The sequence below is a fragment of the Indicator indicator genome, chromosome 34 (assembly GCF_027791375.1).
Source record: "Indicator indicator isolate 239-I01 chromosome 34, UM_Iind_1.1, whole genome shotgun sequence".
Taxonomy (NCBI): domain Eukaryota; kingdom Metazoa; phylum Chordata; class Aves; order Piciformes; family Indicatoridae; genus Indicator; species Indicator indicator.
This window is the reverse complement of record NC_072043.1, coordinates 2,667,143-2,694,386: the sequence shown is the minus strand read 5'-3', so window position 1 is coordinate 2,694,386 and position 27,244 is coordinate 2,667,143. Positions and strand designations below refer to the sequence as shown.

At 47.3% G+C, this 27,244-nt stretch overlaps 1 protein-coding gene across 1 annotated transcript in view; it reads right to left on the bottom strand.

The window, feature by feature from the left end:
* POU2F3 (POU class 2 homeobox 3) overlaps nucleotides 1-27,244 on the bottom strand; it is a 45,921-nt gene that overhangs the window by 876 nt on the left and 17,801 nt on the right. The window contains exons 4-13 of the mRNA XM_054395645.1: nucleotides 25,699-25,733; nucleotides 11,226-11,330; nucleotides 10,447-10,549; nucleotides 6,532-6,614; nucleotides 6,193-6,375; nucleotides 5,665-5,806; nucleotides 4,654-4,790; nucleotides 3,380-3,541; nucleotides 1,068-1,134; nucleotides 393-525 (exon numbers count right to left, since the gene is read on the bottom strand). Coding sequence (XP_054251620.1) covers nucleotides 393-525; nucleotides 1,068-1,134; nucleotides 3,380-3,541; nucleotides 4,654-4,790; nucleotides 5,665-5,806; nucleotides 6,193-6,375; nucleotides 6,532-6,614; nucleotides 10,447-10,549; nucleotides 11,226-11,330; nucleotides 25,699-25,733 — 1,150 coding nt within the window. The remainder of the gene's footprint in view (nucleotides 1-392; nucleotides 526-1,067; nucleotides 1,135-3,379; nucleotides 3,542-4,653; nucleotides 4,791-5,664; nucleotides 5,807-6,192; nucleotides 6,376-6,531; nucleotides 6,615-10,446; nucleotides 10,550-11,225; nucleotides 11,331-25,698; nucleotides 25,734-27,244) is intronic.

Below are 27,244 nucleotides of genomic sequence, written 5' to 3'. Positions count from 1 at the left end.
TTGGAAGGGACCTTAAAATGCATCCAGTTCCAACCCTCTTGCCATGGGCAGGGACACCTTCCACTAGCCCATGTTGTTCAAGGCTTTGCCAACCTGGCCTTGAACACCTCCAGGGAGGGGACATCCACAACCTCCCTGGGCAACCTGTTCCAGTGTCTCCCCACCCTCACTGTAAGGAATTTCTTCCTAATCTCCAGTCTAAATCTGCCCTCCTCAAGCTTCAACCCAACCCCTCTCTTATCTTTCCAAGCCCTTCACATAAGAACCACATAGCTCCATGCTGCTGGAGCCTCTAAGGGCTTGCACGTTCTTCTCTAAGGTCTCATTGCTTTCCTCCCAAGTCCTCCAACCCCCTCACCAAGGAGCAAGCTGTGGGGCCCCTGCTGCCTTACCCTGAAGAGTTGAAACCGGACGAGTTCATTGCAGCTTTGGAGTTGCTCTGGGCTGTGCCGGGGCTGCTGGCATGGAGGGCACTGCCAGGGGACGAGGGCCTGCTGGAGTTTCCTGGGGAACACGATGATGTTACTGTGTAGCAGAGAAAGCAGAATAAGACTGGGCATCTCTTTTTCCTGACAAGGGCAGCCCCAGCCCAAACACATCCATCATATTTTGCTGCCATCTGACTCACTGTCTGCCCTGCAGCAGCAAGGCACAATCTGTGCCCCAGCCACAGAGAGCCAGGACTGCTCTCCCTCCAGCACTTGGTTTCTGTGGGGTTTTTATTTTTATTTTGCTGAAGCAGCACAGTAACCTACCCCCAAACACTCCTCTTGCTTGGCTCCCAGGTGTGCCTGGCTCCCAAACCTAAACACCCCAATGAGATTTGCCTAGGATTGTCCTGGGAATGTTTCCATGCCCAGGAAGCTCTCCATGTCTTTGCTGCTGCCAAGAGGAAGACTCAGCTGCTCTCAGCCCTTGTACACTAGTTATGTGGGCATACTTTCCCAGGTCAAATCCAAGGGTCTTATGAGGACTGATCTGCAAATGTCACCTAGACACCAAGTAGACAGAGAGCAAGAGCAGAGGAAGAAGAGAAGGAGTGGTGAGGAAGGTTTCTCGAGGCTTACCAGTCCCAGGCATGGTGCTGTGCACCGGATTGACTGAGAGGGGCCCCAAGGACCCTGAGGTAGAGACCTAGAGAGAAACAGAAACAAAGAGTCAGCACCTGGTAGTGTGAGGGTATAGATCACAAAAGGCCAATCCTTTCACACTCCCTTTAGAGTGTGATGGCTCCCAGGCAGATTTTTTATTTACATCTGAGGCTCCCACAGATACTTCTATTCATACTCTAGTGCAGAAGCACCATGCCCACATCCACAGCCATAGAGGGAAAGCAGAATGAATATTACAAGTGCCTGACACTCTCTCTCTAGGTCTACATTTATGGATCACCCATGGAAAACCCTGAAATGATCAAACTCAGGCCAGAATTGTGGAAGTCCTGAGGTTCAGCTGCTGGCCTTTGGATATTCTCAGTCTAAAACTTCCCAGCTCACTCTGGTCCTGGGCACAACTAATCCCTTTTCCTACAGGGAGTTCTTGGCAGATGAGAATCCTCAGGTGACAATTAGTAATTTGGTGGCTGCAATCAAAGCAAGCCTGCAGCATTTGCTGTTCAACCATGATACTGTAACTGAAGGCAAGGTGCTGTTCAGAGTGACTGATGAGCAAAGGCACAGTGCTGTTCCACGTGCTCACAGGGAAATTGTTCACCAAAGCTGATGCTTAAAAAATTCATGGCTTGCAAGCAGCATTTCGTGCTTGTGACTGTAGACTGAAGGTGCTGTGCAATGAGTGACCAAACCTCTTGTGATGTTTGCCTGCCTTCTGATGCATAATTCCAAACTCCAGGAGATTTCCAGATAAAATATTGCTGGTGAGTACACACTCTCCCTCCCACTCACGTGTACTCCAACACTGTAGGGAGGTTTCTTCCCACTTTTATAAGTGGAGGCAATTAAGTCACTACTGACTTGCCCAGGGGGTTGGTAGAAGCCCCATCCCTGGAGGTTTTTAAGGCCAGGCTGGATGTGGCTCTGAGCAACCTGATCTAGTGGAGGCCCATGGCAGGGGGGTTGGAACTAGATGATCCTTGAGGTCCCTTCCAACCCCGACAATTGTATGATTCTATGCCTAATAGAAAAGCAGTAGAAGCTTGTAATCTGCTGCAGCCATTGACAGCAAATGCCAAGGACATGCTTTCACCAACTTCTCACAACAGTTCCTCTTTTCCCCATCCTTTCTGGCACTTGTCCACTTGTGGGTGGACACCATGAGAAGGACAGTTTCACAGATTCATAGAATGAATTGGGTTAGAAGGGACCTCTAAGGTCATCCCATTCCAGCCCCCTGCTGTGGGCAGGGACACCTCCCACCAGCCCAGGTTGCTCAAGGCCACATCCAAACTGGCCTTGAACACCTCCAGGGAGGAGGCATCCACAACCTCCCTGGGCAACCTGTTCCAGTGTCTCCCCACCCTCACTGTTAAGAATTTTTTCCTGATATCCAGCTTAAATCTGCCTTCGCCAAGCTTCAGCCTGTCCTATTACAACAAACCTTCATCTGGTTCTCAGAGCCTCCTCCTGTGTTGGTTGGTTGAACCAAGCTGGAGCAGCCCAGGGGTGGCACTGCCTGATGCCCATGATCTGCACCCTCCAGCTGTCTGGGCAAGGATCAGCTCAGGTGGATGATGGGGTCTGGGTGTGCATGCAGAGCTGCCTTCATCACAATCTATTGTTATCTTGCCTTCATGGATTTGTAATTGATTTTGTAGCCACAAACTGTATAGTTTCCTATGTGACATAATATCAAATATGCTTTGGCTATACACACTGTCTAGAATACAGTTAGCACTACCCAAGTGTATCCTGCATTTCTGCCCACAAACTGATATGGAAATGATTACCACTAACAAGAAAATTGACATGAGTGGGTGTAATCCTCATCCCTCCCTGATGTGATTTAGGACACTCCCCCATCAAACTTTGGAAAGCTTTTCTTTGCTAATCTCAGGATGAAAAGTTTTGAGCTAACCTCTACTTGAATAAATTAGCCTGCAACTGATCTGTGCCTTCTAGGAAACCTTTCTCTTCTTCCTATTGCTTTCATTAACAGAGCAAAAAGAAATGTTCTGGAAGTGCAGGCATGAGATTCCATTCAAGGTGGGATGTGGAGTGTTTGCCCAGCTGCCTCTCCACATGCTCCTGCAGGTGTAGTCTCCCACTGGACACAAGTGGCCTTGCCAGCAACTCAAGAACTTGAGAGCACAAGGAAATGTCTTCTGCTGTTTCCTTTTCCAGCAAACTTTGCTGCATCCTCCCACCCTTTTCCCTGCTTGTCTGGGATGGCAGGTAGAAGTCCTTCACCCAAAGTCTCTCACCAGTCTGGAATTGTAGATAGGTGATTTGATGGGGGATGGCATTGGGCAGCTGATCCGCTTCTCCTTCTGGCGCCGGTTGCAGAACCAGACCCGAACCACCTCCTTTTCCATGGAGAGCTGCTCTGCTATCAAGGATATCTCCTCTGAACTGGGCTTGGGGTTCTGCTGAGAAAAGGCAGGAGGTTAAAGAAAGCCCCAAGGAGCTGTAATTTACAGTGTCAATGTAATGCTTCTGCTGCTGGAAAGGTGGAGACCAAAGGTGGGGTTGGCTGTAAACTGGGGAGGGGACAAAATTTGCTTCTAAGACAAAGGGTAAATATTTTGGTGAGAGATTGTGCTCTGTGAACCAGAAAGTGCCTCTGATTCAACAGTGGGCAATGAGTCACAGCACCTGGCCCTGTTATTGCACAAACCACCACTCTTTGATCTTAACCCTAAATCATTGCTCAGGGGAAAGTGAGTGGCTGGAGGTCTTCTTATCACTACACAGAACATCCAAGCTCTAAGTGCTGCTTGTGCACCTGCCTGCACCATCTCAGAACAGCCATTTCTTCCCTTCCTTCCCCTCTCCCTTATTTAGAAGGGGAAATAATGGTACCTAGCTTTTCTTCTGAGTCACAGAAATGATCAGGGGGTTGGAACACCTGTTCCAGTGTTCCATCACCTTCATGGTGCAGAACTTGTTCCTAACATCCAATCTAAATGTACTCTTCTCTAGTTTAAAGCCATTGCCTCTTGTCCCCTCACTACAGGCCTTTGTAAACATCCTTCTCTCTCCATCCTTCTTGTAGCCCCTTCAGGGACTGGAAAGCAACTCTAAGGTCTCCCCAGAGCCTTCTCTTCTCCAGGCTGAACACCCCCAGCTCCCTCAGCCTGTCCTCACAGCAGAGGTGCTGCAGCCCTTGGATCATCTTTGTGGCCTCCTCTGAACTCATGCCAACAGCTCTGTGTCCTTCTTATGCTGGGGACACCAGAACTGGATGCAGTATTCAAGGTGGGGTCTCAGCAGAGCAAAAGGGAAATCAGTGGCTGATAATGGGGAGATGTGGCAAGGAAACTAACTCTTTGAAAAGCAAAATTTACCAAGGGGTCTCATTTGCTGATGAACCCCTCCAAGCATTTTCTAACCTGCTATCAAAACAAATAAGAAGACTTCTCTCTCGGGTTTTTTTTTTTTTGTTTGTTTGTTTTTTTGAGGATTCAATGCTCCTATGACCTAGCAAATGTCAAATTCAGAGACAGTTCACTACAGATGGAAAGATTTTTCCCCTCACATCTTGAAATCTCTTCTCCAGTGTGGAGCGAATGTTGGTCTCAATGCTGGTTCTCTTCTTTCTTTTCCTTCCAAACATCTCATTCACTGAGGGGTAGGAGTTAGGAGTGCTCATGGAAGAATCCAAAGGAGCAGATTCTGGGCAAAAAGGGAGAGGAAAAGAGTTATCTAAGAAGATAATGAGGGTTTTATTCCTAGATCCTTTCTGGGAGCTGTGGTACATCCTAAAGTAAGTTACAAGTTCCAACATTGTGAACCCATCCCCAATCATGATTAAAATTGCTCCAACAGTCCCAAATCCATCAATGATCCTTTCCAAATCAAGAGAGAATTAAAGAGTGCTACAATATTAATCAGTGCATCATTTCTCCTTTTCCCCCAGCTGGATTCCCAGCCTGGGGACCAGGTATTTTCCAACTACTTAATTTGATGCAGTTAAAGATGTTGGCTTGCCTCACTGGGATCAGGCCTCATGTAGCTGAGACATCTCCTCACATGGTAAATTGGCCAAACATGCAACTCCTGAAGGGCTGGATGAAGCACATGAGACTAATGTCTTCCTACAGTGGTTCTCAGGCAGCAGAGGACACCAGCCCAGTTCTGCTGCTGCTGGGGATTCCCCTTGCAGTGCTATCTTCCTTTCCTAATTACTGCTCCTGGGCTGATCTCTGAGCGCTTGTAGTCCCTTCCTATTCTTTCAAGTTTACACAAGGAGGGACTGGATGGATCAGCCCAGTGGTTTGCCCCAGGCCATGCAACAGAGCAGGAGGTAATGCAGGATAGAGCTGCCCCAGACACCAAATTGCAACATGAATCCCACGCTGCCAGAGAGACAGGACAGATGTGGTTTGATATCAAGGCCTCTGCTGTGTGAGGAATGCAGCCTGAAACCAACCCAGCCTCACATCTCAGAGGTCTTAGCTCCAGCTCTGACCTTCCAGGCTTTTACTGGAGGTTCCTGGAAGGATCCCCTTGTCCTGGCCAAGACGTTTCTGCATGCTGTGTCACATACCTGCATCACTCAGCCACTTCTCCAGCAGTGGTTTGAGCTTGCACATGTTCTTAAAGCTCAGGTTGAGAGCCTCAAAGCGGGAAATGGTGGTCTGGCTGAAATCATTGCCATAGAGCTTCCCCATGGCAAGTCCGACATCACCCTGCAGGGGAGATCCAAATCACAACCAGAGCTCAGAAAAAGCCCTCACAGCTTCCTGCTGTCAGACCACCCCTCTCTCAGGTTGCTTCCAGCAGAAGTTCAGCCCTGTTTCCATGACCTGCCTTCCAGAGAAAGTGGCTTCTTTACCCACAGGAACCTGGCCCATACCCCTGAGTCTTTGTGTACTGGAGAAGGAGCAGATGATGAGGTCACAGCAATGACTTATTAGGAAGGGTTTCTCTCTTCATATCTTTGGAAGGGATTCCTCCAAAGAGCACCAAACTGTATCCAATCCAGCCCTTCCTCCATCCACACCTCTGCCACAAACTCCCCCAGCCCATCATGCCCAGAAGTGGCCCCACCATTCCCACTGCTGAGGCTGCTCACCTGTGTGAACCCCAATTTGATTCGCCTTTGTTTGAAAGTCTTAGCAAACTTTTCCAGCTCCTCCAGGTCGCTGGGTTCCTCAGATGCTCCTGATGGAGTTAGGTGCTTTGCCACTTGCAAATGCTGGGGTACATCCAGGTGGGGTTCAACTGATGAGCCAGGGAGGCCAGAACGGCCCACAGCCTGTTCAGACAACAAGAAAAGAAGATACAGAGAGCCACAAGAGGAGAAAATGACACAATTTGCTCTGCCACCTTCCCTGAGAGAAGCAGCACTCCTTGCAGGTGAGTGCTTCTCAGGGCAGGATTCTATGTTGGATCATGTGCTGAGGCAAGTTACCTGTGATGCAAGGCTGGGTCCTGGCTGGGAGAGGAGAAGGCTGCCTTGTTGCTGAGGGAAGGAGAGAATGTTTGGCTGCAAAGCTGAGGAGAGGAAAAAAAAGAAGAGACACTTCTGATCAGCTCCTTGATCAGTGGCTAGGCAGCTGAATGTCATTGAACAGGAAGGGCTCAGGAAGCTCTGACTGGAAACTGTTAGCTCAAAATAGGACAATTTCAGCCATTGGAACAAACATGGATTATCAGAAAAGTCCTTGTCATGATGGTTTGTTTTTTTTTTTTAGCCTGAAAAGTGTCAGAAGCAAAATATTTCACCCACTGTAGCTCATTAACCTAAGGCTGAAGTAAGGCACAGATATTTCACACAGACACCAAACTTTGATTTCAGATGCTCAGCAGCAGAGAATTCCCAACATCCTTAGTGGTGATCTCTCCCAGTGCTTCATCTTTGGAGCTATTGGAATAATGTGCATCTTATTTCCAGTATTTCTGACTCCAACTTTCAGCCACTTCATCTCATCAAAAAAAAAAAAAAAAAAAAAAAAAAAGGAAACAATCCTGGTCCCACAGTTAATCCCCTGAGCCTGCACACTCTGCTTTCTACATTTCACTTGGGAGTATCATTTTTGAAGCTGCCTGACCCTTTCTTTTCCAACTCTACTGTATTTCAAATAAATGGAATTTCTTTTGGAATATATAAACCGAGGCAAAATGATGTAAGGAACAAAAAAAAAAAAAAAAAAAAAAGAAAAAAGAGAGAGAGAGGAAGGGCAATCTATAAAAACTAACAAACCCTGGGTATTTATGGAGGCTGTGTAATTGTTTAGTTGACAAATGTTCAAGCACAAGCCTATATCTCTTACAGGGAATGTCCTAAAGGATTAAGTAGCAAGTGAAGCAGTGTAGTCCCCTAGAAATTTAGTCAGGTTCTTCAAGCCTGCTGTGGGTGAAGCCTCTAGAATGTAGTGAGGATTTATAACCTTTCTGGCAGCAGTCAATATATTCTATTGATTGGAACTGACATTTATAAGGAAAACCATAGAAATTTATGGACTTCTGCTGGGAAAAAAACACAAAAGGAAAAAAAAAAATCTCATCTCCAGAATCAATCACTCCCCGTTCTTTCTCTTTTCTGTCTTTCCCTCTTTTAAAATTGATCTCTGAATGTGCAGGATCCCATTTATTTATTTAGATTGATGTTTCAATAAGCCTTCCCTAATGCTGGAACAACTTTGAATTTCAAATGCAGGCAGGTAATGAGGTGCACATTTTGAAGAGTGAAGGTAATTAATCACTGGAATGACTTGCCTAGGGACATGGTGGATGCTCTATCATTTGGAGTCTTTAAAATCATGATTGAATACCTTTGTGAAAGCTGAGCTCCAGCTCAAAGGAAAATTATGGACTGGAGCAGGGAATCACCAGTTTGACAGCTGATGGCACTGAGGCTGTGGCATTGTAGGATGAGGACCTCAGCAGCAATATTTTGGCTGTCAGTATTCCCAGCATCTATCTGGCTGTGTGTTTCCACTTCTAAGGCACAGAGCTTTCACCTCCTTATTCAGGTGTGCCAGCATTAGCTGATCAAAAGGCAGCACAATGAGGCACATCAGGGCACAAGCAATCAGACCTGAGGATGTATCTAGCTTAAAAGCAGCTTTAAAACATTGAAAGCAACCCAAACCCTGTGTCCTCTTGGAAAAGTTAAGCCCACAGCCAAGTCCCTTTGGCCATGAGATCCATGAACTGATGTCCCCAGCAGGAAACATTGAGAGTGTTCCCATGACAGCCCAACTGACAGCTTCAGGAATATTTTGTGTATCCCTTTGGTACCAGAGATTCATAAAATGGTACTGGGAAGGGACCTCTGAAAATCATCGAGTCCAAGCCCCATGCCAAAGCAGGATCACCTAGGGCAGGTCACACAGGAGTGCATCCAGACTGGTCTTGAAAGTCTCCAGAGGAAGAGACTCCACAACCTCTCTGGGCAGCCTGCTCCAGCACCCTTACAGTACAGAGGTTTCTCCTCACATTGAGGTGGAACTTCCTGGGCTCTAGTTTGTATTCCTTGCAGAATGCTCCACCTGTATCTGTACCAAACAACTAACTCCACAAAACCAATCAGTTCCTTCACTCTCACTCCTCAGTGGCTCTGCTTGCACATGGCAAAGGATCATTAAAGCTTGGTAATCATCCATTCAAATGGAAGTGCTCTTGCACAGAAAGCCAGCCAGTGGCCAGAATATCCAGCCTTGATCAAGCCTGGAACCAGAAATGGTCACAGTCAAATAAGTGGCCATCTGTTGGAGGGGTTATAGCTGCCAAAGGAAGTAAATTAATAGAAGAAACTAACTCTGTGAAAGGAAGCAAGTTCTGTTTGGCAGCAGGATGTGCTTCTCATTATGCATCAATAAAAGCAGGCAGCAAGCAATAGATTAACCTGGCCCTGCCGTTTCAAACTCAATTCTAGATAGAGATCAGATAGACATCAAACAGTTTCTTTATACATCACTCAGCACCGTTTGGCAGAGTTCAGAGTTTACAGAGCATCAGTGAGAAATAGATTTTTCCACTTGCCTACAACACAGGTTTTCTTCTGGAGTGTACACAGCAGTGAATTCAAGCTGCAGGGATTTTTAAGGTCTTAATTCTGAATGCTGGTTGATACAAGAGGGACCTCAGTGCTGGAATAAATCCAGAATGTAAAGCAAAAGACCCTTTGCATCTCTCAGGTTATGGATCAAAGCCTGTGCTTGTCATTGTCTTCATCCTCATGGTTGAAATGACATTAAAAGAAATCAGCAGTAAAAACAGAAACCCAAGGACTTTCTCAAGCATTGAGCTCAACCTTCACACCTTTCATGGAACTTTCAGAAGTAGTTAGACCTCATGTCCTCTCCTGCCCCATGGCTTGAAGCAAGATTTGGGAACACCACAGGCAACTCCAAACCTCTCAGCTCTCACCCCTGGGTTGCTCCTGGCTAGGTTGGACCTGTTTGTTCTAGTACCAGAATTGCTCTTCCACCAGAGCAGCTCATCTCCTTCCATGGATTTGCTCTCCCTCTAAGATATTTTGAGGGATCAGCTCTAGCTCTCCTCAATTCTCTGCAACAATGAAGAGTGCTAAACCAGCGAGGCTGGGAGCTCAGGCAGGCTGCAGCTGCTCCTTGCTGGTTTGCTGAAAGCCAGCCAGATGCTGTCCTGCTCTTCAGAGGTGGGATCCATCCCCAGGCTGCCAAGCCTGGCCCCAAGGTGGCACTCTTGGCGCACACAAGCCACAGGTGCCAGGAGCATCTCCCAGACCAGACTTTTCCGGCAACGTATGGGATAATCCCAGGGGTGGGAACGAGAAGAGCGGGAAGAGTGTGGGGGGAAATGCATCTGCTAAGGTTGCAGCAGAAGAGACACCATCGTGCTGGGACCAGATGAAAGGCTACAGCTATGAGACAGGAATTTTTCCTAGATACGTATCGGCTTCTAATAATTCTAGGCTGAGAGAGCTGGGGCTGTTCAGCCTGGAGAAGAGAAGGGTCCAGGGAGAACTTAGGGCAGCCTTCCAGTAAATGACAGGGCTACAAGAAAGATGGGGAGGGACTTTTTTACAAGGGGTTGGAGTAAGAGGATGAGAGGGAATGGGTTGAAGCTTGAGGAGGACAGATTGAGACTGGAGGTTAGGAAGAAATTCTTTACAGTGAGATTGGTGAGACACTGGAACAGGTTGCCCAGGGAGGTTGTGGATGCCCCCTCCCTGGAGGTGTTCAAGGCCAGGTTGGATGAGGTCTTGAGCAAGCTGGGCTGGTGGGAGGTGTCCCTGCCCATGGCAGGGGGGTTGGAACTGGATGATCTTGAAGGTCCCTTCCAACCCAACCCGTTCTATGAATCTATGAATTCTCCTTTCAGCTCCTATTGCTCTTACCTTGTTGCCCAGCCTGAGACTGAGACAGAAGAAACTGGGGAACTGACTGCATGTGACCAGGGAGCAATACGAGCTGCTGCAGGGTGTGAAGGGAGCTCATATCCTATGGGAAAAAGCAAAGGGAACAACACAACTCAGAGATATCTGCTCCTTGCGCAGCACCAGCTCTGCTGGAGAGCTTCCCTGCTCTCTTAGACTGTCCTTGACCTCATTCACACTTTTGATTTAACTGCTAACACACCGGATTCGTCTAATTCATGCACTGGAGAGTGAGAGATCCAGGGGGACTCCAGGATTTGAAGTTTTCAGCTGTATGGAGAGTTCTGTTCACAGCCAGCCACATGGAGAGCTGTCTCCTTTCACAGGAAAAGGTTACTTCTTGGAAATGATGTTTTTGATGGACTGGCAATCAAATATTTGTGAAAGCTGTTGGACCTCAGTGTCTTGGCATTGTCTCAGCCTCCCCTTATTTTCAGTTCAAGGGATTCCCTGAACATGGTGTGCTTTGCCTGCTTAGGAAAGCCTCCAAGGAAATCTCTTCCAAGTGCCTGTCCAGTCTGCCTTTGAACCCATGGAACACTTTCTGCAGAAAGGAGAGAAGCTGACTTCTGCCAGCACAGATTCATTTCTCCAATTTAGTGTCCATCATCCCCTCAAGTCTCCTTTGATCACTGTTTAAAGGCAGATGTAATTGGACAAGGGTCTCAAATCCAGCCCAGAGCTTCACTTCCCAGTGCCATTTCAGATTTCCAGATCCCTGAAGCAGCCAAGTCACTTACCCCTGCAATTTGGCTTCCAGGCATCATTGATGACCCCTGCACGAGGTGTCCTGACCTAGGGGGGATTGCAGATTGCAAGGAGTCGCTGAGGTCTTCAGTTTTAATCTGAAACAGAGCAAAGTAAGTGTAGCATTAGGGAGCAGAGATGAGGGGCTGCAGGATGTGTGCAAGGGGCAGCTAGGGGGTGGAGAGGCTGGAAAGGATCAGGAAGGGGCTGCTCCTTTCAGAGAAAAGTTAAAGGTCAGGACTCAGTGCTTCCATCCCTGGCTTTGCAGCATGGCGTGGTCCTTCCTCACCTCTGCTCTCCAGTCTGTAACATAGACATAGCTTTTCTGCCCTGCCAAGCCAAGAGGAAGCTTGCAGCTTGCTCAGTTAAAATGTGTTAATTAAAACACTTTAGGAAATACTCAAGTTCCAGTGGGCTTAGCAAGGTTTAATGCAGGTGAGTGCTTTCCTCAGAGAAAACATAGAGGCATCTGGGGTTATAAGGAAGATATGAAACAATTCTCCTTTACAGATCATGACTTAGAACCTGATGGCAGGGTGGGCTGTGGATAACCTCTCATTTTGTTCTGCAGGCAGCAGAGAATGATGCTAGAAGAAGGGGATGGGAAAGGAAGGATCATGAAGTAAAAGAGTTCAAAAAGCAGTGTAATCTTCCAGACTTGAAAAAGCAGCACCCCAGGCACCAAAGGCTTTCTGGGAGAAGCTGAGAAAATACAAGAAGAAATTGTACTCTGGCAAGGACAAATCTGCTTCCTTAGGTGTAGAAAAAGAACTGGAAAACTTCACAGGTGTCAGCTCTTTGTCCAGTGGGCATTCTGACCTGCTTTAATGTTCAAGAAAGATTCATGTCTACCAAAAAAAAAAAAAAAACCAACCAAACAAAAAACCCCACAGGATTTCTTGGTCTACAATTTTAAGAGAAAAAATTTACCCAGGGACCAGAACTGAATCCTTATTTCTGGTTATAGTCTGCATGTCGATTTCTGACATTGCTACTATGCTAAACCAAACCAAACCAAACAAGAAATCCAACAACAACGACCCCCTCCAAACCAAACAAAAAACAAACAAACAAAACCCGAACAAACCAACTCCACACACAAGCAAACGACCAAAAAGCTTCCAAAGACAGAAAGAAAACAAACAGCCAAAAGAGAAATTCTGCATCACTTCATGCTAGCTGAAATCCTTTGGTAAGGCTGACTGGGACAGCAGAGAGGGGAACCTGGTTGGAGAGATTTTAGAAGTTTTGAGGTTAATTCCTGAAAGCTGCCTGAGAGGTGGACATGGGCAGATGCCACGAAGAGGAGACAAAATTCATACAGAGCTCTTTGAGCAGAGCAAACGATTTCCAAACTTAGGCTCAAGTTTTTCCTAAGCATGAGAATGCCTCAAACAAGCCTCACATCACGAGTTCCATTCCTCACCTAAGCCTTCCCAAATCAAGAAGATAACCTCTTTTTGGAAGAGATTTGCCCCCCCTCCATCTCTTTTCCACAAACTCTAAAAGCCAGGAGGACACCAGAAAGCACACATCATGAAAACCCTGTCCAGGGGCTCAGCATTGCAGATTGACTCTTCCTACTAGGGCTGAACCTCACCACCTCCCATCAAATAACTCCTGAGCCCAGCATCCCCAGAAGACAAGCAGGGTCTCGTTTGCAAGGTTTTTTTTTCTGCAGTGCTGATGGGGACTTCAGGTGGTACAACCTCCTACCAGCAGAGGGGGTCAAGAAATTCAGCTTTAAAAAACAATGGCCCAAGCAAATAGTTTTGGTTGAGGGAGGTTTTATCTCTATTTGACTAAACCAAACCAATCCTCCAGAGCAGGAGCAAAGGAGAAAACGTGTTCCAAGCAGGAGCAAAGGAGAAAACATGATCGCAAGAGGCTTGCAGCTGCAGCACAAGGAGCTGGCCCTGTAGCATTAACCTCTGCAACTTGGAAGGTGCTATGTAGAAGGAAGAGGATTACAACATCCACTCTCATTACAATCTATAGCTCTGGACACTGCCGAAACTCGTTTTGCAATAATATTAGCTCCTTGCAACAAGAGTTTTACATGCTAGGTAATTCCAGTTCTTTCCTACCTTTCAGGTTGGCATGATCATCCTCTTAGTCTGGTGCAAAAAAAAAACAAAAACAAAAACCAAAAACAAAAAACCAACAACAAGCCAACAAAACCAAACCACCAAATCAGCTGGAAAGATCTTCTTGATCACTATCAATGTGGATAGTGTCTAAGTTACTAAATGGTAGACAAAAGGCTCAGGAGAAGACACCGTTAGCCCTGAATCATCCACTCATTGCAAGCAAATGGTTTGGTGCTTTGTTTTTCTTTCTGAGAGTGCATTAAAAAGAAGTCATCCAAGCCAAAAAGAAAAAGAAAAAAAAAAAAAAAACCACCACACAAAATCAAACTAATGAGTTACCCCTGCTTGCAATTCATGGGTGTCTGCCTCACACAAGGCAGGCATCCAAGCCTGAGCAGCCCCCAAAAGAAAAAGTTATCGGCGTCCTGGAGAAGCAGCCACTTGATCCCAATGATAGTGAAGTGTTGAAGAAGCACGAGCCATTTCCAAACTGGAAGAAAATCTTCACAGCTGCCAAGTGGAATGATTTGGAAGCCTTCCAGGGTGAAAGGGGTGTGTAGCTGCATCCCGGCATCACACAAGCTGAGAACGGGAGGTGGGTTTGGCAAAGGACCGGTTCCCGACTCACAAACAACAACAACATCTCCCCACTGCTCCTTCCCCCGGCCCTGGAATTCTCTGCCTCCCTCCTGCGCAGTGGGCGGGCACCTAGGGTGCTCTTGATAAATCCTTCTCCCCTACACCTAATTTTTTTTTTTTTCATCGGGTTTAAGCTCAAATTTACCTCTCCCTCCTCTTCCTCTCCCCAACAGGCCTGCAGCTGGCTAATTGTTCATTAGCAAGAACTCAGGGTTTATCCAAAACTTTGGGGATGGTTTATGCAAATCTTGCACCTTCATATATTTTTTATTTCTTCCCCCCCCCCCCTTTCCTGGCTAAACCAGCAGTGTTACCAACTGTACATTAAAAAAAACCCCAAACCCCAAACCTCCCCCCCAAAAAACCACACACATTGTGGGTGAGGCCACTCAATATCATAAGACTCCCTTAAAATAATGTAAATTTCCAATTAAGAAAACGAAAGGAGGAGTTGGCTTCTCCTTTCCCAGTGCACCAGACTTGCAGCTTTTTCATACAGACAGGAGAAAAGTTCTCTTTAAGGAACCAAAAAAGGTTGAGATTATCACAGAATCACCTCGTGTGGGTACTTGGTAAGAACCCTGCTAAAAGACCCTGCAAGCAACATTGATATAGTCAAACATTGATATAGTCAAAACCAGGACCAGATCCCACTGGGGTTCCTTCCTCAAGATTATGGCTTTACAGACAGGCCAGATGGGGAATGGAAACAAGAAGTCATGAAGAACAAATCTCAATTTCATAGATTGATCGAACAGTCTGGGCTGGAAGGGAGCTTAAAGATCATCTAGTTTCAAACCCTCTGCTATGGGCAAGGACACCTTCCACTAGATCAGGCTGCTCGCCCAACCTGGCCTTGAACACTTCCAGGGGGAGAGCATCCACGAGCTCCCTGGGCAGCCTGTTCCAGTGTCTTACCACCCTTTTCCCATTCAATTTGATTTGGGTAATCACTCTATTTAAGGAAAAGTTACCTTGTGAATCAGCAGGGCCATGCAATGCCCTGCAAATCACTCTCTTTGGGTTGGAAGGGAGTCTGCAGGCAGGGCTGGGAGCAGCTCTGAGCTCCTCCAGAGCAGGTAACAGCAGGTGGCGGCACCAGCACGTGGAGCTACTTGGGGCTTGTCGGGATAGGGAAGGAATCACACTTGCAAATCTCAAGTGGATGTTTTCACAGCCTTAAAATAGGGTCAGCTGCCCCCAAGCAATCAACGTGAAAAACATAGGAAGGGTGACTGGAAAAGAGAGTCCTTTCCTTAGTTGGCTTGCACATCTGCCGTGCCTGGCCAAGGATGGATTGCTTCTTGCCTCTCTCTGGCCGAAAAACAAAAACAAAAAGCAAAACAAACTAAGAAACATATTGAGGGCGATGGAAAGTGATCAAAGCTCCTGCAGCTTGCTTGCGTAACCGATTTGTGGAAGGTGTTTCATAAACATTTCATAAGAAGGAGAATTATGAAGAAAACATCTCCCAACCTGCCTGCAATTACTGCACAAACTCTTCCTTACCAGTAGGAAGAAGGGGAGGGGAAAAAAAAGAAAGAAAGAAAGAAATAAGAAAGAAAAAAAAAAAGTACATCTGTTTTGTAACTGATCTGTGAACTTTTGGCAAACACCGGGCTCAGGAAAACATCCTGCAGACAGGGTGCAGAGCTGTACAAAGCCAGCCTTGCAGGAGGAAGTCAGAAAGATTCACCTCAGCAGCTCTGATTTCACTGCATGGAAGGCCATTCCCTCCTGCCACACCAGCCAACAGCCTTTGGATTCATGGACTGAGGGGCAGATTCCATTGGCTGCAGCCCTCCTTATATAAACCCAGCTCAGGGTCACTGCTCACTGCTAATCTGCTCTGGTCCTCCTCACCTGTTAGACACCAAAGCAGGCAGCCTGAATGCAGCCACAAGCCACCTCTCGCTGATGGGCACTCCTGACATAATGTAAGCACCGCTCTGTCATCCACCAAGGTGGAACCCACCAACTGATTCAGCACCCAAAGCCTCGAATGCTTTCCCCAAAACTAGATAAGAGATCTTCATAGCCTGCCAGAGTGAGGCTGTTGAAGCCCTGTCAGCCTTCTCCAGTGCCATGTATGGGGCAGGAGTTGTGGTGGTTGTTGTGAGATAGAAGACAACCAAAGTTGTTGTGCAGTTTCTATTTAGACGGCAACCTCTTTGAAGCAGATATTTATCTGCCTTCATATCTGCCTTATCTCACAGTCAGCAACTCCCAACTGTTTAGGAGTTTAACCTGCTCACATCCCTCCCTCCCACCACTGCAGAGCAGTGAGGCTGCTTCACTGCAGTGAAGAGGGTCAGGTGCACACAGACTTCAGAAGGTCTCAACCAGCTGCCCCTCGCTGCGAGCAAACAGATCTACCAGGGCTGAAGCACTCCCAAAGTGCTCTTTAATTCACCAGGATTGTCTGCAGCTGACCCAAAGTGATTTGCCTGAAGAGAGAAGGTTTCATAATAGAAACATCTATCAAACCCAGATCCAGATTTAAACTCCAGCAGGAGAGATTTAGGTTGGACATCAGGAGGAAGTTCTGCACAATGAGAGTGGTGAGCCACTGGAACAGGCTGCCCAGGGATGTGGACGAGGCACAGTCCCTGGAGACATTCAAGATCAGCCTGGCTGTGGCCCTGGGCAGCCTGATCTAGTTGGAGGTGTCTCTGCTGGGAGCTGGACAAGATGCCCTTTGAGGGTCCCTTCCAACCTGATGCAATCTGTGAATCCAAGGCAATTGCAGTAACTAAACCCTTCTCACCTTGCAATGGCGTAAGCACACTTCTGGTGAATTACCTGCACACGTGGGCACCATCAAATACACACAAATAAAAAATTATAGCAATAATAATAATGGGCTTGCAATTACTATTTCCACATGTACTATCCTGCATGTATGGCAAAGCTTAACAGACATCCAGGAGGAAAGCAGAAAATCCTTTTATCCATGCAACAGTGCTCACCCTGTAACCTTTGCTTGTCCTTCTATGCTGAAGGGTGGGAAGAGACTTTTTACAAGGGCTTGTTGTAATAGGACAAGAGGGAATAGATTGAAGCTTGAGGAAGGGATAGTTAGATTGGAGATTAGGAAGAAATTCTTTCCAGTGAGGGTGGGGAGTCACTGGAACAGGTTGCCCAGGGAGGCTGGGGATGCCCCATCCCTGGAGGTGTTCAAGGGCAGGCTTGAGGAGACCTTGAGCAGCCTGGGCTGGTGGGAGGTGTCCCTGCCCATGGCAGGGGGTTGGAACTGGATGATCTTTAAGGTGCCTTCCAACCCAACCCATTCTAAGATTCTACGATTTTTCAGAAGCTGTCAGCATGACAAAAGGGGAGTCAATCCCATGCTGAATGCATTACAAGCTGTATCCTAAAACTCAGCAACTCAAAAATTAAAATGTAATCCCTAACCTCAATACAGCTGTATGAGTCCTTTGAGTTGATGAATCGAAGCTTGATCTGATATGCTTCATCCTCAGAGCTTCTGCTCAGGATGTTAATAGTTGTGCCTTAGCTGCAGTAAAAGTGAGGGTGGGAAATCAAACTCCAAGAGTAACTGAGCTACCTACTGCACAAAAGATAACAAGCAGAACCACACTCAGCTTCCCATTCATGGGTTTTCAGCTGCAGCATTTCCCTAGCTTTTAGACAGAGAACAAGACAAAGAAAGAAGCCACCTCCCCCCTCTGTGCTGGATTATAAACCTCAAGGTGATCAAATGTAGCACAGCAGGCTTCAAAAGCAGGCACTGGGCAAGGGAGTGGAGAACCACAACCAGAGGTGGGAAGAGCACCTGCTGAGAACAGCCATGCCTGTATTGGTTCCTGCTCAGGTAGGTGCAGCCTGATGAAAGGCTGCTCTGCACACTGGAGGCTGCAGCCTCTGCAAAGAGCCTCAGGAGCAGAGAAGCTAGCTAGTGCTGTTGGAAGGTGAGCTGTGATCAGGGAGCACAGAACTGGCAAAAAAATATTGAAAAGCAACCACTCACAGCATCTTGGTTCTTGCTGCTGGTACTCAGGCATGTTGTACCTTCTCTGCCAAAGCCTGAGGATGTACCAAACGTATTCAAAAACAGGGAAGGAAAAGGTGCCATTTACATGGTCAGAATGGTAAGAACCTCCAAACAAAGCATGGAAGCATGGAAAACAATTTTACCACCATTAAGGCTGTGATTTCTCTCATGTCTCCATTCCAGATCTCTCCCTACCCATCCTAAGCCCAGAGGTCCTTCCCTTCTGCCCCAACCTTCTCATGAGTTGCAGCATGGCGTCCTGCATCTCTCTCAATTTCACTTGCCCAACCTCCATAGCTCTCCAAAACTCCACCTCTGCCTACACCTTTGTGCTTATCTTCTCTACTCCCACCCTGGCCTGCATCCCTGCCCCTTTCCTTATCAATCCGATTTCACACACACCGAGCTGCATGGCTTCTCCCATGCCATCCTGCATGCTCACACAGGTTCCCTGAAGCCTAATCATGTTCCTGTTGGAGTCAGCAGCAAAGTTGCCTTATTGGGCTTTTCTGGGGCCTGAACTAGATAGCCCCTTAACTGTTCTCCCTGTTCCCAACATGACAAATTTCTCCTTTCCATGGCTCTCTTGTCTGTGAGGAGCAGATTGTGATCGTTCTGATTTCTCCATGTCCTCTGGCTACCAACTAGTCACAAACCATCTAAATACCTGGCACTGCCTCCTAGCTGTACAGTGCTGATGTCCCTGGATCAGGCACCCATTAAAAGGGCAGAGCAGTGTCCACCTAGCCAGCTGTGGCACAAGTAGCCTTGGTAGCAAGGCAGTTTCCACCACAGCTTGCATTTGAAAGGAATTAACCGGGAATCAGACAGCTCCCGTGACTGGGCTTGGCTCCATCCCAGCTCCCTAAGTTTCTCTGATTGGTTCACAGTAGTTTTGGCACCAGCTGCTATGCCCCAGGGAGCTGGGACACAAGAAGAGCAGCTAGAGGGATTGCATTAAATACACACAAGTATTCTAATTAAAAAAGAAAGGGAGAGTGAGAAAGATCAGCTTCACCAGGGAGCATCACAGAGCTTTTCATTTTTGGGTGGAGGGAATGAAGTCTGGTGATTGAGGGGAACAAGGAGCTCAGAGCCAGTTCTCTGCTCCCAGGCAACTTCCACACTTTAGGGAAGCAGGGCAAGAAGGCTCCTTGCTAGTATAAACCCAGTGTCTGGCTCCTGAGGGGCTGGCTCAGCCCACTGATTTCACACGGAGCGCCAGCAGATCAGCACCTCTGCAGGGAGAGAAAGTGCACTCTGATGTCAGGCTGCCCAAATTAGAGGCCTTGCTTCAAACCCCATTGCCTTCACCTTCTTAGGCTGTGACTTGACCTCCTGCAAAATGGGTGCAGGGCCCCACCCTCGCTGGGTGGTGCATGCTTTTGATTGAATTCTTGGAGCTCACCAGATGAAAGGCTTTTGAGAACCTGGAGTCCTCTACTTATTAACAAATGAGCCAATGAGCCATTCTCCAGTGGGCAGGAGAGTTACAGCCAGGCACAGCAGTTTGTGCTACTCATCACTTATAAAGGTGCTGGGCAACCTGGACAGTGGCTTGACAGAGACACCATGCCCTGAGCTTAGTTTCTATAGTGGAAACAGTATTTGTGTCCCATTCTAGAAGTCCATGAAACTCAGGCTTGGTCTCTGCAAAGCCTAGAAAGCATTTCTCAAAGGATGATTGAAGTCCAGTTGGAGCAGGGAATTTGCATGAAGAGAAGACCTATCTGTCTTTCCCTGACCTCTCAGGACAGCTTTGAAGCAGTTGTGCAAGATACATTGCCAGTGGACCAAGGCAGCAGGCACTGGAAATAGCCTTTAAATAAAGGTTGCTCTTCAGAAGCCTGGAGCAGGGAAGCAGGAGTTTGTGAATGGGTTGCAGATGGATCTTAAGGAGCAGATACAACCCAGCCAGCTCTGAGGTGATGCTGGGTTGTTGTCAACTGTTCCTGACTAACATTAAATGAATTCAGAGGTTTCATTCTATCTCTTGAGAAAAATTTTAAGGCCAAATCCTTCCTCCTACTTCTTTCCCTCGTAAGCTTCTCCAAAGGCTCACTGGCTTGTTTTGGAGTTCATTCCCAGCAATCTCATCTGAGGACCTTTGCAAGGTGCCAAAACAGAACTAGCCTGAAGAAGAGGTTCCTCCACATTATCTGTCCTAAGCAAAGCAGTGCCATATATAGAAACAGAGGACTTTCCCTCAAGCCAGGGCTTTCTCTGATGCTTTCCCAAAGGGCTGCATTTCAATGAAGAACCAGAGCACACATACAAATTTATGCAATCAGTTTATCCCTAGGACAGAGCACGGAAACTTCAAAAGGGAAAGGCCAAGGTAGTGTTCTGCTCAGATCCAGTGTCAGGCAAGGCAGATATGGACAGCCAGGCTGATTTCCAGTTAGTGAAGGCTCAAGAGATGAAAAGCAGATGCAAGACTTAGGCAGATACCCTGGGGCAGTGCAGAGAAGAAGAGAGAGTGAAATCTGAATTGATCCCCAGAGGGGAGAAGGAAGCAGGATGTAAACCTCCCCTTGAGAGGAGGGTAAAACAGGACTGGGATGGAAATCTGGAGGGCAGACTGAAACCTGAACTACCCAGAGGGAAAAGCCAACCAGGAACAGAAATGGCATATAGGGAGCACATGAGATTAGGGGGAGGTGGGAACACAAAGTGGAATGAAAAACTATGAGAGAGATCCCTGGGGGAAGGGAAGCCCTGATTGAGCAAAATTAAATCTGCAGGGAGTTTTGCATCCCAGATGTTAATAACAAACTACCTAGCAAGTTAGGCCCTTCTTGCCACCTTCAAAAGGATGGAGGGGAGGAAGAACTTGTCTGTGGTTGAGCACAAGACTATGAATCAGAGAATCAGAGTCCATATCCCAGCTCTGGCAGAAAGCAGGTCCCTGGATTACAATGCACCTCAATGTCCACAGGCAACTGTCCTAAAAAGCATCCACTGATTTCAGCTGCAACCGTGGTGCTCAGCAGCTTTGGGAAAACCAGGTAGTCAGCCTGCCTCTGCCTCATCAGTAGGACAGGGTGAAACACCTCCCTACCTTCCAGAAGCATCAGGATGCTAAATTCATTAGCAAAGTACCTTCAGACATGTGGGTGGGAAGTACCAAACAAGGCCAGAGTGTTGTTAATGGCACTGAAAAGAGCCACTGGTGAGTTTAGATCTCAGGTGTACTTTGCCCACTTTAATTTCTCATCTCATAGATTCACAAGGTTCATAGAATGGGTTGGGTTGGAAGGCACCTTAAAGATCATCCAGGTCCAACCCTTCTGCCACAGGCAGGGACACCTCCCACCAGAGCAGATTTTGGAGTGGAGGAATCTTTCACTGGCCAAAAAACAGACTGCTCAGGTCCTCAACTTGGCAGGGTGCTGGGTCAGCTCATTGCAGCTCCACTCTCATCTAGAGAGGTTGGACCAGATGATTCCTGAGGACCCTTCCAACCTGGCACTCTGGGATTTCAAAAAAGACATTGAGTGCCAGCATTGGAGTGCAGCTCAGTGCTTGAGAGCATGAAGGAGAGGAGATCTGAGCCTCCCTTCCTCCCCCCTGTCTGCAAGGCCCAGTGGATGGTCCTGCACATCACTTTGCTGATGGAAAGTGAATCAGTGATTCAGCCTTTGTGCACACTCCTCCTCCAGCTGTGGCTTGGTGCACAGCCCTGTGCTGGGCTGCAACACTCACCACCAGGCACACAAGCCCTGTCATCTCCCATATCCATGAGCCTTGCTCCAGATGTGTATTCCAGGAGCTAATCTCAGGGATTAACTCCAGACAAAGGGTGGTGAATTATCTGACTATCTAGAACAGCTCTCTCCAGAGCCATCTACAAAACTAAACAAGGCAGTCATTTCCTGAAAGGCTGAGCACTGAGCAATGAGGAAATCAAACAGGACCTGCTGAGGCCTCAGCAGCATCACCTGCTGAGGACCATCACCACCTTACAGTGAGGAAAAGCTCAATTCCAATACTGTCAGTCTGACTTTTTCCTGGTCCCGATCAATGCCCTTTCATGGCATGGCTCAGGTTGGATGTTAGGAAAAATTTCTTTACAGAAAGAGTGCTCAGGCATTGGAACAGGCATTGCCCAGGGAGGTGGTGGAGTCACTAGGCCTGAAGGTGTTCAAAAACATGTGGATGTGACACCTGGGGACATGGTTTAATGGCCCTGGTGGTGTTATGTTGATGGTTGGGCTCAGTGATCTCAGAGGTCTTTTCCAACCAAAACAATTCTATGATTCTCTGACTCCAAAGCCCTCATTTGCTGAGCTACTCATTTCTATCCCTGACACAATCCCAAAGCATCAAGAAGCAGATGTCCCTATCCAGGTTGCCAACACTGAAGGTGAAAGTTTATTACTGTCTCTTTGCATTTCCCTTGATATAAACAGGAAACAACCAGCATTAGACTCACTAAATAAAAAGCCAAACCAGATGGGCAAGGCAGCAGATTCTTCTTTTTCCATACACACCCTTTTCCCTCTCATTCACATACAAATTACTGTTGCATCCAGGTGGGAGGAGAGTTTGAAGAGGGGAGGGGGGAAGAAATGTTTGCCAAGTAGGTTGAGGGATCAGAAGGCAGCTTTCTCATAAAGCTCAGGGCTGACCCACAAACTGCAAGAAAACCTCAAACTCCACAAGACTTTCCCCTCCTCCCCATTTTCAGGGTGAGAGCAGCCACAGCAGGGAATTGGTAGGCAACCAAGGGGTCTAACCAGGTCACTCCACCCTTCTCTTCCCGCCTGGAGCACAACATGGGAGGGAAACAGACCTGAAATGTAGGCCATCTACAAAGACTGGGGGAGAGGCTTAAACGATGTGAGATTTATGATCTTCAAAGTGATTAGCACCCAGCACTCCAAATAAAGTCAAAGAGAGCTCAGCAGCTCTTGCATTTGGTTTGGAGTTGGGTTTCAAACCAAACTTCTCTGGCTTCAGTTTGAAAACTTGAATTGCAAGGTTAAAAAAAAAAAAAAAAAGAAGAAGAAAAAAAAGCCACCCAAAATCAACCTCAAACCCCAAAACCAAATTAAAAACCCTACCAACCTCCATCCATAATGAAAGAGCTCAGCACCTGATTTTACATGAAAGCACTTTGATATTCCCCTATCTGCCTTCTTCCCTTTGCTGCTCGTTGGAAACCTATTTGCTGAGTTGAAGATGAATTCAGCAATAGCTGAGGTCAGCCTGAGATGGGAGCATGCAGTGCAACCTGTGTGCATCTGGGCATTCAGGATGAAGATGATGGCTGAAGCCTACAGAGGGCCTGGGGAGGACCAAGAGAGGGAGACAAAGAGCCATTTGCACACACCTGTGTCCACTCCCACGGACATGCCAACCACCCTTCTGACACCACTGCAAAGCTCCTTCTGCAGACACTGTCTCCGTTTTGGGGAATCATAGAATGGGTTGGGTTGGAAGGGACCTTAAAGCTCATCTAGTTCCAATCCCCCTGCCATGGGCAGGGACACCTCCCACCAGCCCACGTTGCTGCCTCATCCAACCTGGCCTTCAACACCACCAGGGAAGGGGCATCCACGACCTCCCTGGCCAACCTCTTCCAGTTCTCCCCACCCTCACTGTCAAGAACTTCTGTCTAATCTTCAGTCTCAATCTCCCCTCCTCAAGTTTAACTGAATCAAATCAGATTTTTACCAAAACACTCTAAAATTACTCTAAAAACCACTCTAAGATTTCTTTGCACACAGGCTGTTGCTTATTAGGACACGGTTTCATGGTGGTCTTATGCTGACAGTTGGATTTGATGATCTTAGAGGTCAGGAAAGGGTTTCATGACCATGGTGGTCTTATGCTGACAGTTGGACTCAATGATCTTAGAGGTCTTTTCCAACCAGAACAATTCTGTGATTCTATGGCTCTACGACAAGTGTCTGGTCTGCTTTGCTACTCAGTTACATGAACAGAGCTGCTGGTACAAATGAGAGGGATTTTGCTGTGCCCCTTTGGAGAAAGGAGAAAACCAGAAGTGGGAAGCAAATGGTAGGAAAGGTTGTCACAAAAACACAACCTCTTCTTGGGAAGAGGATGTTTTAATCAAGCAGACTCTGGCCCAAATTTAACTGATTGCAAAGCTGTCTGCCCCTACAACTCAACCACCAGCTGCCCATTCAGTGGGGTGCAGGGGACTGGGACCTTAAAGATCAGGTCAGATGCTCAGTGGGTGTAAATGAGAGCACTGTTTCACCACAGTCAGTAATATTGCCTTGATTAACCTCAGCCCTGCTTCTAGTCCTAACACCTCTGTGGTGTTGCCATTGGAAAAGTTTGCAGCATGTAAGGATCTCATCCTCCCAGAGCTTATTTCTATCTTGAGGGAGTTTTCTTTTATCACTACTCATAAAGCAGATTGGATCCTTCTCTTGGCGTGCAGAAAGCCTCTGCTTTGGGCTCTGCAATCCACAGAGCTGGAGACACAAGACTTTTTGTTTTCAGCTGGGTATTCCAAAAACCTGGAAGATGGCTGAACGTGTTAAGACACCTTTGATAGGAAGTTGTGACCCACCCAAACCCCACACAGCAGCCAAACCAAACAACCAACCAGCAGCTGGCTGACATCTATCAGACAAGAGCCACCAAGGTGAGCTTGAAGGACAGGAAAGGCATTTCAGCTGTCCACCTGCTGCTAGCAGGAAGCCTGTGCAGAGGATTAAACTCAGGGAGTGCACAGCTGGAAGCAGGTAGGTTGCTGTACTGTTAGGAGTGCTGGCATCTGCTCCAAACTCTGGTGACTGCCCCTGAACTTACAACCACTTTTGCTTTCCCTGCTCCAGCTCCAACCCCCAGAGTCCTGCACAGATCCATCTCTAAAGCTGCTCTTTTTCTGAGTCCAGCTCCACTGATGGCCACAGGAATCCTTAGCTCTGGACTCAGAGAGGGTGTCTGCATAGATTCAAGATCTAGAATGCTTCTGGAGCACTGGCACTTTCCTCCCCTTGCAATTCTGCTGTGAGGTTCAGGGGTTTCTCAGAGACAGATGTGAACATCTCCAGGCACTCAGTGAGGCAAGAGCTGCTTTTAGCTGCATGAAACAGGAGGATAAGAGCAGACACAGCAAACTCAGAGGTCCCTCACACATCCATTCACAATTAGGGTTTGCTTGCCCTGCTTTTATCTGCTGTCCCTTTCTCTGCTGTCTTGCAAAGAGGAATCTGCTGTTGTAGGCAGGTCTGGTCTTGACCTACGCACTCCAAGACCTCAAACCACCTCTCCTCTTCAGCCCTTACTGATATGTCTGTGAGTCAGCCTTGCTGCTCTTGGGCTTGCATACCACACTGCTTCCAGCACCAGTGTCACAAGCAGGAGAATTGCATGGGGCTTTGGGGCAGGGTTTGCACATTTGCCAGTGTAACTGAGGTCCCTTTTGTTTCTAAATGACAATGGGGGAAAAAAAATAAAATTAAAAAGCCAGAAAAAGCCTCAAGCAAATGATTTAAAGAAACTCTATAATTAGCTGAACTTCTCTGAAATAAGGAGGCCTGGAAACCAGAACTTTAATCTGTCATTCTATCCCACAAGGGGAATTGGGAAGAACTTCTGTGGTCTGTTTAATGGTAGCTTCTGACCTAAGAGTTTTTTTATCTCTTAGAAGTAGCTGCCTGAAATTCAGCAAGGTGAGCAATTAAAAAACAATCATTCAAGAAAGCAGGAGAATACCTGGAAACCCAGGGAGCTTCTTACCTGCCTGTTAAAGTCCAGCCCATTCTGTTCATTTCCTACAATGAAACAAAGAGAAGAACATCTCAGTGTTAATGACAGTCAGCATGGATGGGAACTTTCCATCTCCTAGCACACACAGACACTGCTGGCCCAGCTCTGCTTACTGTGGGAACGAGGAGAAGAGGAAAAAGGTGGAGTCCATGTGAACACAGCAGCTTTTGCAATATTTGGTGGTATCAGCCTTTGCTGAAGTACCCCAGAAGTGCTGCTGCCTGGGGAATACCTGGCCAGGCAGCAAGGGTGGGGGAAAGCTCACTGAGTGCAAGGGAGATTCCAGCAGATGTGAGCTGGAGGATGGTACAAATCTCCAGGGAAATCCAGCACCAAGGCACTGTGCATAAAAAGCAAGTAACTGTGGGAGAAGCCAGCACTGCTGTGGCCAAAGCTGTTAACCAGGGATCTTAAGGAACCCATGTGGCACTGAGTAATTATGGGATGTCTAAGGGAACAGAGGGTGCCGTGGGGTTGCGCTCAAGAGGCGTCTCCTTGATTCCAAAAGAGATTGGCAGGCACAGGGGGAAAAAATCAGACAGGTTTCAGCCTGAAGGTACTGCACAGGCCCTCACTCATTCCCCTTTGATGATAAACATTTCCCCCCCCCCTCCTATCACACCTGCCAAATTCATCAAGAACATCACAGAGGAGAGGTTGTGTGCTCCACAGATATGAATGCTTTAAGGGATTCCACGAAGCCTCTTTGGTTGCAAAGGCAACCCCAAGAAACCCCTTCCCTTTGCAATCCATTCCCTAAGTTATTCCCTTCCAGTCCAAGTGAGTTTGTGATAAACAGCCTTAAATTGTTCACATCCCATCAGCTCAACCCCCCAGGGCCTCCTCCTCCTGTTTTTTTTTTTTTTTTTTTTCCAGGATAACGTTCCCCATAAAGCACAGACCATGCCCTGTGATCCGATCAAGCTACAACACATCAGTTTTCCAGTAGTTCATGTCTCCCTTGCAAAAAAATAAAAGGTTGGAAAGCAGTTAAGAGAGGCTGTGCAGGCAAGGAGTGCAGGTCCAACTCTCCCACTGACTTGTCTTTGAGTGACTGAGCCTCCAGCCTGACCTAGCACACAGCTTTTCAGCTCATAGCACACACTTGATATTCCCAGGTGAATCAGCACGGTCCTTGGAGATCCTCGGGGGGAGGATGCTTGGTACAATTATTCACAGGTGGCAAAAATATTTGAGAGAGTCAGGGATAACAATTCCATGGCACTCTGTTCTCTGCTGTCTGGAAAGAGCTCTGGAGATGTAATCTGCAACATGTTCACAGCGTTGGCTGTGGAAAATCAGATGCCTGTGTTGCTTCTGTTGGGCTGAGCTATAGGTGTTCACTATCAAACAACTCCAGAGCATCTTCCACTGCAGAACAAGCTGTTGCCCCCCTCCCTCTGAAACCTCCTCTGTATTCTCACCAGATGCAAATCACATTCACAGATTGCATTCAGTTGGAAGGGACCCTCAAAGGTCATCTTGTCCAACCCCCAGCAGGCAGCAGGGACACCTC